At 43.0% G+C, this 14,179-nt stretch overlaps 1 protein-coding gene across 2 annotated transcripts in view; it reads right to left on the bottom strand.

Annotated features, from left to right (window-relative positions):
- The window catches only part of METTL9 (methyltransferase like 9), a 40,781-nt gene that overhangs the window by 22,869 nt on the left and 3,733 nt on the right, over positions 1 to 14,179 (bottom strand). For both annotated transcript variants that reach the window (XM_038420092.2, XM_043494542.1), the window contains exons 2-3: positions 4,896 to 5,086; positions 844 to 1,053 (exon numbers count right to left, since the gene is read on the bottom strand). In XM_038420092.2, the coding sequence (XP_038276020.1) occupies positions 844 to 1,053; positions 4,896 to 5,086 (401 nt within the window). The remainder of the gene's footprint in view (positions 1 to 843; positions 1,054 to 4,895; positions 5,087 to 14,179) is intronic.

The following is a 14,179-nucleotide window of genomic DNA, read 5'->3' on the forward strand; positions in this document are numbered from 1 at the left end:
ACACCCTGGCATTAAATTTGATACAATTTGGAGAAATAGCAAAGCTCAAGTGTCATAGTAGCTACATCTTTGACTCCTCTCATTCTCTGAGATTGCGACCCCTCAGGTGTTAGGCCTTTTGCATTCACCTGTTCTGCGGTGGAACCTCACACTCCCCCATTCTTTAGACTGGGTCCTGAGATATAGTCCCTTGTGCACTAACTGATTACTCAGCAAGCCTGACTGGATTCAGCTACCTGTAAGGCTTCCTTTCAAGAGCTGTGATTAGTGCTTGAATACAGTGCCACAAACCAACATTTTCAAAACAAAATAGTGTTTAATCTCAACACTACAAACAAAGCACAACAATAAAAGCAAACACAGCACAACAGTCTTTAAAACAACAAAAAGTCTACACGCATAACTGTCTCACCTAAAGCTTAGATGTGCCTCACTTATCCAGACACTTCCACTTCTCAGAATTGGGGTTCAGTCTGTTTCCCCGAAATCCCTGTCTCTCTCATGTCTCAGAGCTGTCCATTTATCAGTTCCAAAGCTCTTTGCCAGTCTATATCTCTTGAACCCGTTTCTTTTTGTCACCCTGTATCTCTTATGCACCCCATCGTGGGGGTCAGGATAGACTTCAAAGCCGTTGTTCTCTGCACTGTATTGATAAATGGTGTTTGTCTGCCTTCCTGTCTATGTGCAGATCAGCTCATGCCTCAACTATCATCCCCTGAAATCATATAGCAAGCAACACAATAATAAAATAGATGTAACACATAATAGTCATAAAATATTACAGGCAGTTACCACGTCCTTCACATCAAGTATTACATCAAGTCAACCTATGTAGTACAATACCTGTATTTCTTTTTCTGAAGCTGCCATATCATAGTTTCAGACAACTCAGTGGCATAGATTTCTTCAAAGTGAGGACTCATGACTTTAGTGACCTCTCCATCTCCAGCCCCTAAATCGAGAAGTCTGTGGGATTTCCACTCTGGGTTTATTTTGAGTAGTCTCTGAAATTGTTCTGGTGAAAATACAAACATTGAGCCTCTTCCCAGCAACCTGAAATGTAAAGATGGCAGCGTCTGATTTTGTGCAAACTTAAACAGGGAAGACTTTAAATTCTCGATGCTCCTATTGCACTCTGTAAATTATTTCAAACAAGTAACAGATAAGGTCCCTGCTCAGAGGAATTTGCAATTTAATTTAGACAAATGCAATACGCAGGTTGAAAGATCAAACAACAAATGCATGCAGATAGCATTGGTGTGGGCTTTACGAAGAAATCTGATGGGCAGAGAAAAGTCATTTGGTTCCTGGAAAGAGGGATAAAGTTCTAAGAGAAGGGAGTCATACAAAAAAGGGACAAAGCCAAGAGCGGGAAGAAGAGACAAAGCCCAAATCCTGCTCTTTGTACTTGTATGAGATAACTCTCTGGCTTTAACAGGCAACTGACCTCATGTGAGCACAGCAAGTGGGATTTGGCCCTAAAGGACCTGATAAGAGGAAATAGAAGGTGAAAGAAGAGATGTAAGTAGGCACAAAGCATGAAGAATTTTATGTGGAAATGGAAAGGAAGCACGCGAAGAAATGTGAAGAGCAGGCCGGGTAACATGTTTGGAATAGTGGGAAAGAAAAAGGGTTATTTTTTAGAACTGTATGATGTAGTGACTCAATTTCAGTGGTCAAGGCTGCTATATGAAGCTCCTATATGTGACAGAAAAGGATGTGGAATAGAAAATGAGCAATTCATTAAGGAATTGGCTGCAGGTGACAATTGGATTCTCTACAGATCATGTCAATGACATCTCCACCTGTGACTGTTTAAAGAGTATATATTGTAAGATTACAGCTGTTGTGGCAGAAGTTCAGAGGATGAAAGAGTTAGGACAGCTGATCGGGGAAGAAAGAATTGGTCAGTAACAGATGCAAGGGGGATAAAGAATATTATTTCTGTCTACCTTGAGGTATGAAGTCAAACTTAGGAAAAAGACAATGACTAGTACAAATAGGCCATAGCAGCATAGAGATTTATGATCAAGAGCAAGGGCAGGGAAACTAAAGAGAATAAGCAGCAAAGATGATATAACAGGATGATGGGTTAGAAAGAAGTCACTCAGGACTAGAATTTATTAGTAATGAATACACACTGAATTAAGTGATACAGAAGAAACCATCAGTTAAATTTCTAGCACAGAGGCTAAGGGGGGATGTTAAATATAGAGTACAGCCCATTTAATCAGAGCCCTCTTGCAATACATTTATATCAGTCTACACTGTATAATTGGCTCATGGCTTTTATTCCTAAAGGCACTGTGAGGCGTCCTTCAAAGCACTAGAAAGCATTTGAGAAAAAGAAAGATGGGGGAGAAAGGAAAAAGGGGAGACCAAAAGGGACCTATATATAAAGCTACAAGTAACTAAGAACTCCACAGGAAAGCTCACATGAACATCTGGTTGGAAAATAAGGTGAAAGATTTCTAGCCATAGTAGCCATATACTATTTTCAGATCATACTGTGTAGCCAAACAAGGGAAGTTTAAAAAAAAAAAAAAGGTCAAGCATGTAGCTATAATAAAATGCATTCTCCACAAAGCATCAGACCTGAGGTGAACTTGGACATATGCTTGATTGTGGTGAAGTGGGGTGGGGAAGGGAAGAGATTGTAATAGTAAGGGAATTTTTGCATGGTCTGCAGAAATGAGGATACCAAATGAACAGCCTTCAGAATCTGGAATTTGGGTTCACTGTGTAAATTTATGTCCATCTGAAGCCAATCAAGAAAGAGAGCAACAGAATAATATTGGCCAAGTTTGCCTGTTTAATAAGCTTCTCTTCACTCACTCTCTCTCCCCCCAGTCCTAGCCAAGATACCCACCAGTCAAGCTTGACATCTTGTTTGGGATGGGTTCCCTGACTGCCCAGAAACAAAATGATAACGCAAACAGATTTTATATTTTAAAGCACGCGTTCCCAAACTGGGGGTCGGGATCCCTGAGGGGGTCATGAGGTTATTACATGGGGGGTTGCGAGCTGCCAACCCCTGCCTCAAACCCTGCTTGCCTACAGAATTTATAATAGTGTTAAATATATAAAAAAGTGTTTTTAATTTATAAAGGGGGGGAGTCGCATTCAGAGGGTTGCTATGTGAAAGGGGTCACCAATACAAAAGTTTGAAAACCACTGTTTTAAGGGTTAGAAGATAGCATTGAATATTGTGCTGACCAATTTTACAAGCCTAAGTGTACCACAAAAGCTTTAATATAGCTTTCGGCCTCCAAGCATCCCATGTGGTGTATAAAATTAAATTATCAAATCATCACTTTTTCGGTCTGAATTTTTTTCATCATCAAGTTAGTTAATAAAAAATGTTAAATAATAAAGTTGAAATCAAAATGAATTTAAACAAAATGTTTCAATTGACTAGATCTGAAGGCTTTTGGGTGGTGGTGTTTTTTTTACACTATCAATTCATAAAAGTTTGAGATTTTGACTTTTGTCCCGATTCAGGAGAGGAAAATTATTTTAAATCTCAAAAATTCTCACGGGACAAAATTTTTTTTCCCCACTGAGCCCTAGTGGACACCCAAAAAGACTTATTTCCAGAGTGGGGTTTGAGTCTAAGCCCATGGCCCTGTGATAACTGTTCCACATTATCACAGGTTTCAGAGTAGCAGCCGTGTTAGTCTGTATTCGCAAAAAGAAAAGGAGTACTTGTGGCACCATAGAGACTAACAAATTTATTAGAGCATAAGCTTTCGTGAGCTACAGCTCACTTCATCGGATGCATTTGGTGGAAAAAACAGAGGAGAGATTTATATACACACACACAGAGAACATGAAACAATGGGTTTATCATACACACTGTAAGGAGAGTGATCACTTAAGATAAGCCATCACCAACAGCAGGGGGGGGGAAGGAGGAATCCCTGGTTTTCCTCCTTCCCCCCCCCTGCTGTTGGTGATGGCTTATCTTAAGTGATCACTCTCCTTACAGTGTGTATGATAAACCCATTGTTTCATGTTCTCTGTGTGTGTGTATATAAATCTCTCCTCTGTTTTTTCCACCAAATGCATCCGATGAAGTGAGCTGTAGCTCACGAAAGCTTATGCTCTAATAAATTTGTTAGTCTCTAAGGTGCCACAAGTACTCCTTTTCTTTTTGTTCCACATTATATTATGCACGAAATGTAGGCTAGATTTCTGCATCTTGTCTTTTGCTACATTCCCAGTAGAACTACAGAGGCAATGTACGCAGCCTTGAAAAGAAAGTGGAAGAAGAATTTTCAAATGCTCTGCAGCAATCTCGCCAATAAATGCAGGAGCTATCCTGATGGGTTGTGCTGCAGAGATGGTTTCATACAACCATCTTCAACTAGAACAGTCACCACCACATATGCTCTCTAGAGACGGGAAGGTAAGTAAAGCAAAGGGTGAAAAAAATAGGGGGGGGGAAATAACTGTTGAAGTACGAGGAGGGCATCCCCACTCCATGGTAAATTTGGGAGGAAACTGAGAAAAAGTAGCCTTTATGTTCTAATTTAGAGTCCCATGGTCTTCTTTTGCCAATTTTTTTTTTTTAAATAGGAGGTAGGATTCTTTATAATTTAAAAAGGTACAGGCTTTTCTGACCTGTTAGATATTTACATTTTTCTTTTATCACAGCTTAACTGAAATTAGAAAAATGTCACTGAATACATAGATCAAATAATTTACATAAAGGTAGTTTAGATGCATTTGACAGAATGAAGAAAATGAAGCTAAGTATCTTGGAAAAGACCTGATTACTCTCTGCATGGCGGGGCATCAAGTGGCAGGACGGAGCACCTGGAAATCCAAATCCAGAGTTCTCTTATCCTATCTTCATTTACAAAAAACTGAACTAGTATCACCTTTTCACTTACCCATTGATAGATGTCCTAGACATAAACAGGCTAAAAACTGAGGACACGAAAGAGTGATAGAGCTGGATAAAGAGCCAGCCTGATTTCTCAATGCTGTTGTTTAAGAAGATCTGTGTTCCCTGGTCAAGGTAACTCTGGACAAAGATAGGCTGAAGGGATTCACACAACTGCTCTGTGTTGCACATGTACCACTACAGAGAAAGAAAGGAACAACATTTTAAAACTTAAGCAATAAAAAACAGTAGTTCAAAAAATAATGAAAATCATATATGACCAATATCAAGCTATTCTACAAATAAATTTAGGAACTCTATAGACTAATAAATTCAAGATGAATTTAGGTTTGGATTGTAATCAAATGCAGGCAGACTAATCTTGAAGAAATAATACTTTAAAACTGCATCTTACATAGTACTCTGGACAGTTATTTCACAAAGTATCTTCTATAAAAACAGCTGAATGATTAGACTCCACTGGGTAACTTCCATTTTCTAACTCAATCACTCAGCCCTTCATGGGGCCTCCTACCAAACGGAATTCAGGAATACACCTGCAATGCCTTCCCTGAAAAGAAAATAAAGTGTCTAATCTATATTGCAAGCCAACACCCTTCCTCTCTCCACAGACTCTGTATGTTTCCTTTGAACACTTCTTGCAAAACTGACAGTTTCCTGCTATTCTGGTACCAACAAGTTGGTCCACAAATCTTGCTAAATGAATATTGCTATGCTATACAGCTTCTTCCTGACATCACTATTAAAAACACTAAATAGATAGGCAAGTTTGCCATGAAAAGCAAACATTAGCATCAGCTAAATGGCAGCACTATCCTTTCAGCCTGGTGGACAAATGAAATCTGGATAGGAGAGCTCCTCTCATCATGTGCTATTTAACAACAATCATTTCCATACAAACTGTGTAAGACATTTCTAGTTGCAACCAGGGCATTGCTTCTCTGCTTCAGGAAGGCTCCAGTGACATCTCTGACTGTATTCTCAATTTTTGCCTTCCACTATTAAACTAACAATCACTGATTTATTTCCCCATTACTTCTGCTCACTCTTCCATGCCATTAAATATTTATCACTTACACATCCACTGGCTCTTTACACCTCACCATGCAATTCCATCCTTGCTCTATTTTGTATTATTCTTCTTGTCCTCCATTCCTACTTGAGTCCTCCAATGCTGTCTTTGCTGTAAACCTTATTTCTCATACTTCCTTGTTAATAGTTAAGATGAATGTAGCCAAAAAAATAAAGACCTGCTAAATAGGTCACTTGCACAGTCTAGCCAGGACCTACTATGAGCAAAGTAGAACCATTAATAAAAGACCTCAAGACAGCAGTTGTTTAGAGGTAATGCACCACCAAACCCAGGGAACCCTGGGTTTGAATGCTGAACTAAGTCCAGCTTCTTGTGCCAGCAGGAACAGGCAGCGCTGCAAGACAGTGCTCTCAGATGTGAAAGTGAACCTCATTTACTGATCACCACCACCACCTTCCAGCCAATTAGGATAAGCATTATGTCTGGAGAGAGCACAGTTCAGCCTGATCATGATTCCAGTTGCACAAGCTTAGGAAAAATGGGGAGATGGGAGTGACAAAGGAAGGGGGCAGCATTAGGGAGAGATCAAATAAAGGAGGTGTGCTTTTCAGTCTCTCCTGCTCAGCTTTGTCCCAGCTCTTTCTTGGGCCCCAATTTCATGGCTCAACCCTGACTGCACAGAAGAACTCCTTTCTACAAGAAAGAGGACTCAGTGGGCTGGAAGCATAGTTATACCACTGGGAAGGACAAGATGGCACACATTTACAGTTTGCACAATCTACTAATGGAATGGCCAGATGTAGAGACTCAATCCCACAACCAAAATTTCCCAAGACTAGGAGAGCTATACAGAAATCCTGAAATTTATGAGAAACAAAATGAACATTTGGTGCAACTACAGCAGAAGCCTCTAAATCCATTTTCCTCTGGTAAACATAAAACTCTACTCTTCTATGGATACAGACCCAAGCTTCAGAGTAGCAGCCGTGTTAGTCTGTATTCACAAAAAGAAAAGGAGTACTTGTGGGACCTTAGAGACTAACACATTTATTTGAGCATAAGCTTTCGTGAGCTACAGCTCACTTCATCGGATGCATTCGGTGGAAAATACAGTGGGCCGAATGCATCCGATGAAGTGAGCTGTAGCTCACGAAAGCTTATGCTCAAATAAATTTGTTAGTCTCTAAGGTCCCACAAGTACTCCTTTTCTTTAGACCCAAGCCTGAAACTCTTGTCCCGGAGGTGACCACAATCAGGAATGCATTCTAAAAGCTCAAAAGGTTGCTCTTTCATAGCTTGCAGCACCACACTTAAATCCCACACCCCTTAATACGCAGATGTTGCAACAATTTTGCCAAACTCAGAACCTTGACAATACACGGCCACTAGGACAGATTGCTCTACATTTTTTGGTCTTGTTTACTTTGATCAGGGTGACCACCTTTGCCTTCCAGCACCCTACTGTATTAAAATCAAGGCCTGGTGTTAGTCCTTAATCTAGGAACTCTAAAATCTGTGGAATCAGTGACTTTATGTATTGTTCCCTGTGACCAAACTGCTCTTCTGCTAAACTTTCCATTCAGGATGTGCCTACAAATAGATCCAAGAATAAGCAGTTCTCAGATGGAATTTTGCTTTGGTCTCCCTTTTAAAGAAGTTGAAGTCTCTGGGGGTAAAGAGCCATCTTCCTGTTAAAAATTACTGCAAACCCTCAGCTAAGCCAATTACTGGTATGAAAATCTTTGTTAAGACCCTCAAAACTGCTGATACACCAAACTGTGATGGGGGAAATTTTAAGAACCTCCTGTGGCATCAACCAATCAGAATTTGTAGGTTCATATCTGCCAGATCCAAAGAAGATATCAAAGAGTTTCCAACACAAAGCTAGCAAATTTAATTGTTCAGACTTTTCGTGATCAGCGTTTGCTTTAATACTCTATTTGGGGTGGGGGACAAAAAAAAAGAGCACAGTATAACCCCAAGAATGTCCAGAATTAGTTCTGCTGTTCTTATCCATTATGAGCTAAATTTGAGAATGATGCAAGTCTTTCTTGCCCCTATATCTACCAATTTACCAACATGTCTAAATTGATATAATTTGCAAACTGAGGAGCTGGAATAAAGTGTAATTCACACCCTCTTACTAGTGATTTTCTTACTTCACTCTTCTCTTTTGGCCTTTCAGTATGGACGGTGCAGCCTTTTTACACATGAAAATTAATCTGGAATAAGAGAAGGTGTGAATTAAAAGTGGATTAATTATTCCTCATTAACTAATGTGTGGATGCTCTTATACCAGAGTAAGAGTCTTTTTCCAAATTAGTTTAACTCACTTCCAAAATGGATTAAACTAATTTGGAATAGGGCACTAATTCTGGAATAAGAGAATCCACACATCTCGTTAATCAGGAGTACCTAATCAGAAATAGCAAATCCTGAAAACCTCCCAATGTAGATAAGCTTTTAGATTCAACTGCCCAAGTCCAAAAGTAATGTGAAGGGGGAATGCAAGTTCCGTGGTAAGGTGATACAACCATAAGATCCCAATCCTGAAACAACAATCGACAAGAGTGCAGACTTGTGCCAATGTGGTCCCCTGCAGAAGTCAACATGGCTCTGTGCAGATCTGGTTACGGGAGTGGGGGCCTAAGCAAGCAAACCAGAATGTTTACGTTAGCATAAGAGACATGGGAGTAAATTATGCCAACTGAGATTCCCTGTTTTCGCTCTGAATTTGCTCTGATGTTATATTGTTGATTGGCTTCTTTATTAAATGCCTTAGTGGGGGAGATTGATAGAAATATGACATGACAGAGAAGAAGATGTCTCTCAATAACATGGGTCATGAAGGCAAAATGAAGGAAACTTACTAGCAGCAGATGGCCTGTAATTAGTCCTACCAGTTTTTATTCAAAGTCTATGTCTTTCAAAAGGGACAGTGACAATGACTCTTATTTTGTGTACGTGCGGAATAATTTCTGCTGATTTAATTTAATCATCAAAGTTGAGGATCTTTTCCCATCTTGTGCATCATCAAGAAGATTGTTTACTAAGGGCACGTCTACACTTGCAAAGTTACAGTACCAGCAGTTACAGCGCCGAAGGAAAACCGCTGTTGTGTGTTCACACTGACAGCTGCCTGTGCAATAGTGTGTTCACACTTGTGGCGCTATTCAGAGTGGTGCACTCTGGGCAGCTATCCTACAGAGCACCTCTTTCTCTTTTGCCGCTAAGACTTGTGGGAAGGCGGAAGGGGCCGTGGGACATCCTGGGTACTGTCCCAATGCCCCGTGATGCATTGCTTCGCGTCCCAGCAATCTCTGTGCTTCCTTCCACATTTGGCGCCATCTTTCAATGGTTTGTGTACTGTGCGCCCTGCCCTGCCTCTTTCAGGCTGCAGGAATGGATCCTGAGCTGTTGACCAGTATGCTGCTCGCACTGACCAACACATCACAAGTGGCAGTGGAGTTATTCCTTAAATTACAAAGGCAAGAGGAGCGTGACATTGATCTTGCCACGCATACTAGCTATGACATGAGATTGCTTGTGCCATTCACGGAGTTGCTGACCACAGAGGAATGCTGCTCTTGGGCTCGGGAAACAAGCACTGAGTGGTGGGATCACATTGAGATGCATGTCTGGGATGACGAGCAGTGGCTGCAGAACTTTTGAATGAGGAAAGCCACATTCATGGGACTGTACGATGAGCTCGCCCCAGCCCTGTGGCGCAAGGACATGAGAATGATAGGTGCCCTGTCGCTGGAGAAGTGCGTAGCAATGGCACTGTGGAAGCTGGCTACTCCAGACTGCTACCGATCATTCGCTAACCAGTTCGGAGTGGGAAAGTCTACTGTTGGAGTCGCGTTGACAGCAGTATGCAGGGCCATTAATCACATGCTGTTCCAAAAGACGGCACGCACATTCCAATTCTGGCACCAGACCACCTAGCTACTGAGTACATTAATCGCAAGGGGTATTTCTCAATGGTTCTTCAGGAGCTTGTGGATCACTATGGGTGTTTCACAGACATTAACGCAGGCTGGTCCGGAAAGGTGCATGACACAAGCATCTTTCAGAATACTGGCCTGTTCAAGAAACTGCAAACAGGGACTTTCTTCCCTGACCAGAAGATCACGGTAGGGGAAGTCAAAATGCCCACTGTGATCCTGGCAGATCACGCCTACCCCTTAATGCCATGGCTCATGAAACCATACACAGGGCAACTTGACAGCAGCAAGGAGCGGCTCAACAACAGGCTGAACAAGTGCAGAATGACCGTGGAGTGTGCATTTGGCCGTTTAAAAGCCCGCTGGTGATGCCTGTATGAGAAGCTGGACATGGCAGATGACAACATTCCTATGCTTATGCTCCATAATATTTGTGAAGAGAAGGGTGAAAGCTTCACTAAGGGCTGGACCGCAGATGCCCAGTGCCTGGAGGCTGAGTTTGAACAGCCAGAGACCAGCACTATTAGAGGGGCACAGCACGGGGCCATAAGGATTAGGGATGCTTTGAGGCTGCAATTTGAAGCTGAAAGCCACTAATGTTTGTTGCTGTGCTCTGGATTGCAGTGCTTGTAATGCTAGGAAGCGATTGGTGCACATGATGCACGAAGGGGCCTTAACATAATTGTATGTTGCTTTGCAGTGCTTTTTGCTTTCACTTAATAGAATACAGATTGCTTTCAAACAAACACAATTCTTTCATTGAACGACGATAACCAGAGGAGAGAGTCAAATGAAAAAAAATCATCAGCAGGGAGAAGGATGGGGGAAGGGAAGGTCACAAGAGGAGGAGGGGTCCCGGGACGGCTACAGATTTGTGTATGTCCAGGGATCATACCCAACCTTCTCCTTTGGAGTACGATGCAGCAAGTGCTGTACTTCAGCATGGCCAAACTGCAGAGGGACGGGTGTTGAGTGCTGTGGGAGTCCACACTGCTGGATTATGAGGAGGGAGGAGTGGAATGCTGCGGGCAGAGAGTGGAGCCGGGAGGTTGATAAGAATGTGTTGGCCATGGGGGGGGGGGGGGGCGGAAGAGAGGAAGAGGAGTTTTGTGACAGCGGCTGTAGGGGACGGGGGTGAAGAGCTGCTCGGTTTGAAGAGCTAGTATGGCCTGGAGCATGGCTGCTGGCGCTTCGTAACTGTTAAGAGCCACTGCATGGCTTCTTTCTGGTGTCCCACGTTCTCCTTTCGATCTCTCTTCTCGCTGTCCTGCCACTCCTTCAATTCTTTTTTCTTGGTGGCGGAGTGCATCATAACCTCACGCATAAAGTCCTCCTTAGTTCTTCTTGGACACTTTCTAATTCTGCGCAGCTGTTCTGCCGCCGATAACAAAGAGGGAGGCTGTGCCCCCAATGTCATCTCTGTGAAGTTTAAATACAACATTTTACAGAAACAGTATTGTTTGCAACACAGACAAAGATGGTTTAAAACACAGCCAGTACTCACACACCTGTCACTAACTGGCTGACCCGAGGCAAGCACACATGAGCCACAAGACCCTCAAATGGTGAGTAGCTGCAGGGGCAGTGTAAATCACTGTTCCTGGACCCTGCTGTACACTGGACAGATGGCTCTTGAGCACCTGGGGAGAGCCAGTACTGTGGGGGGGGGGATTGATAATCATTCCTGTCCCCAAACTTTCCACGGGAGGTGATCATTATGGAAGATATCTCGCTGATGAGGTAGAGCAGGGAATCAAGGGAGGGTCTTCTCCAAGCCTGTGGCTTCTGTCCTGGCGCCTATGTGGCTAGCTGTGTGCCGCAATGGTCCCCCCACCCATCACGGCAAAGTAGTGCAGGAAAGTTACCGTTAATGGGGCAAGAAACAAAGCAGCTCTGCTGAGGAACCTACAGCAACGGATTGCCTAGTATTTCCACAAGAGTTTCCTGGAGATCTCTGAGGGAGATTCCTGTGAAGTGAGAGAGTGTATCAATAGCTTGTTCCACCGCTCAGACTAGGCGGGAGGTGGGAGACAAACCTGCTTTCTGCAACTCTCCTGCCCCGAACAACTTGCTTCAACAGTTCCCAAAATCAGATCCACTTACCAGAGGCCTCCTCTCCTGTTTGCACTTCACCAAGATCTGCTGTGACTGGCTAGGCTCCTCCGGGGTAGAAAAGAGCTCCTGACTGCATGCATCTCTGGCCTCCGAGTCATCCTCTGCCTCTGGGTCCCCCTCCTCTCTTCCTCCAAGATTGCCTCCTCCTGGCTCGGTCCACTCTTGACTGGCATGCAAGCCAACGAAGTATCCACAGGGTCCTTCGCAGTGGAGGTGGAGTCACCACCGAGTATTGCCTCCAGCTTTTGTAGAACCGACAGCTCATGGGCACAGCATCGGAATGACTGTTTGCCTCCGGCGCCTTGTGGTAGGCGTTCCGCAGCTCCTTCGCTTTGATCCTGCACTGCAACGTGTCCCGGTCATGGCCCCTTTCTATAATGCATCTAGAAATCTGTCCGTAGGCATCATAATTCCGATGGCTGGAGCACAGCTGGGACTGCACTGCCTCCTCTCTCCAAATGCCAATGTGGTCCAGCAGCTTGGCATTGCTCCAAGCAGGAGATCGCCTGGTGCATGAAGCAGACGTGGTCACCTGGAAAGATGTGCTGAGACCACTGCACGCATCACCGAGGAAACAGGAAGGGGACTTTCAAATTTGCAAAGGAATGGGGAGCTGATGGTTGGTCACCTGAGGACAGGGCAGTAGAGTTCGAACCGATGGCCAGAGAGGTGACAACAGGCATTGTGGGACACCTCCCAGAGGCCAATCGCAGCGCTGTAATCACCACAGTGTCTACATAGGCACCACAGCACTGTAGCCCCGGTGCAGAAAGTTCTACACCTCTCACTGGGGTGTTTTTTTAGAGCACTGCATCTGCGCAGTTTCTGTGCATTAAGTGTCTTTGCAGTGTGTACACTTCGGGAGTTACAGTGCTCAAAGCTGCTTTACTGTGCACAAACTTGCCAGTGTAGACAGAGCCTAAGTTCCAATCATTTACATCAGTGCTGCACCACTGAAAAAAAAGAGCATTGCTCTGGTGTCACTGAAGGCCTCATTTGAAGACAGTATAGTTGCAGAGATGTAGAAAGGTAATCTGGCATGCAGAATCTTTACTACTGTTGCTAATGCAACAGAAGGAAAGAACCTAGCTTGATTTTCAGAGTTCAGACTGAATCTGTAGGAACCGGCAATTAGAAAAGGCATCTTTTTATTTGTAAACTGAGCAAATTTGATATGGAAGCCACTGAGAAACAAATACTATACCATTTTTATAAGCAAAAACACTGTAATATCACTGCACATATTTATGTTTTGCTTACTAGCTCTACTGGGGTGAAATTATAGGATACTGATATGTACTGTCTATACTAAAAATATAACCATGTTGGGAGATGTAACAACACAATTAAAGGGGGATTGCAAATTACAGTGTAGAAGGGACTTTTTATGTTATCATGTGCCTAAGAGCTCTAGTCATGGACCAGGACCCCACTGTATTAGGCGCTGTACAAACAGAACTAAGAGACAGTTCCTGCCACAAAGGTCTTACAAACCATGCCCCAAAGTCTGCTAAAGCCTTGAATTATCCAAATTGCCACTGAACTGTTTCAGGGCTGCCATGTTGCAACAGAATTCCATAATGTGATTCTATTTGTAGTGTAGATGGGGCCTTGCAAGGCTCTTGTTTAAAAGCTGAAATGGGTAGTGTAAATAGGGTCTTACAAAAAACCTGCACAGGAGCACAAATTGATGATGATTAGGCAAGTGGCCAGCTGGGAGAGCCGACACTGATACGTTTATTTAAAAAACCAAAAACAAAACACAAACTGTCCTAACACCTAAAATTGTGCAGGTAGCAATGCTATGCAAAAACACATACATATCCTGTCTCACCTCACCATTTGTTCGTTACATTAACTTGCTGAGAGAGGAACTGTCTCTTAATGTATATTTGCACAGTGTTTAACACAATGAGACTTCTAGTACTACTGTAATACAAATAATGATACAGGATTTATGTTTCAATATCCTGCTGGCTCACAAAAACAGTGCCAGCAAGCAGAGGGGAGCAGACAGCTGCAACAAGGCAAACAGTCCAGCTTCTCAAGTAGTGACTCCATCAAAACCAAGACCCAGAGCAAAAGAGGTGTTTTAAGGTCTTTCCATACAGAAGCAAATTCTACACTAGCTTCAGAACGTTTCATAGGTAGCATGGATTGAAGCTTCAATTCTTA

The sequence above is a fragment of the Dermochelys coriacea genome, chromosome 10 (genome assembly GCF_009764565.3).
Source record: "Dermochelys coriacea isolate rDerCor1 chromosome 10, rDerCor1.pri.v4, whole genome shotgun sequence".
Lineage (NCBI taxonomy): Eukaryota > Metazoa > Chordata > Testudines > Dermochelyidae > Dermochelys > Dermochelys coriacea.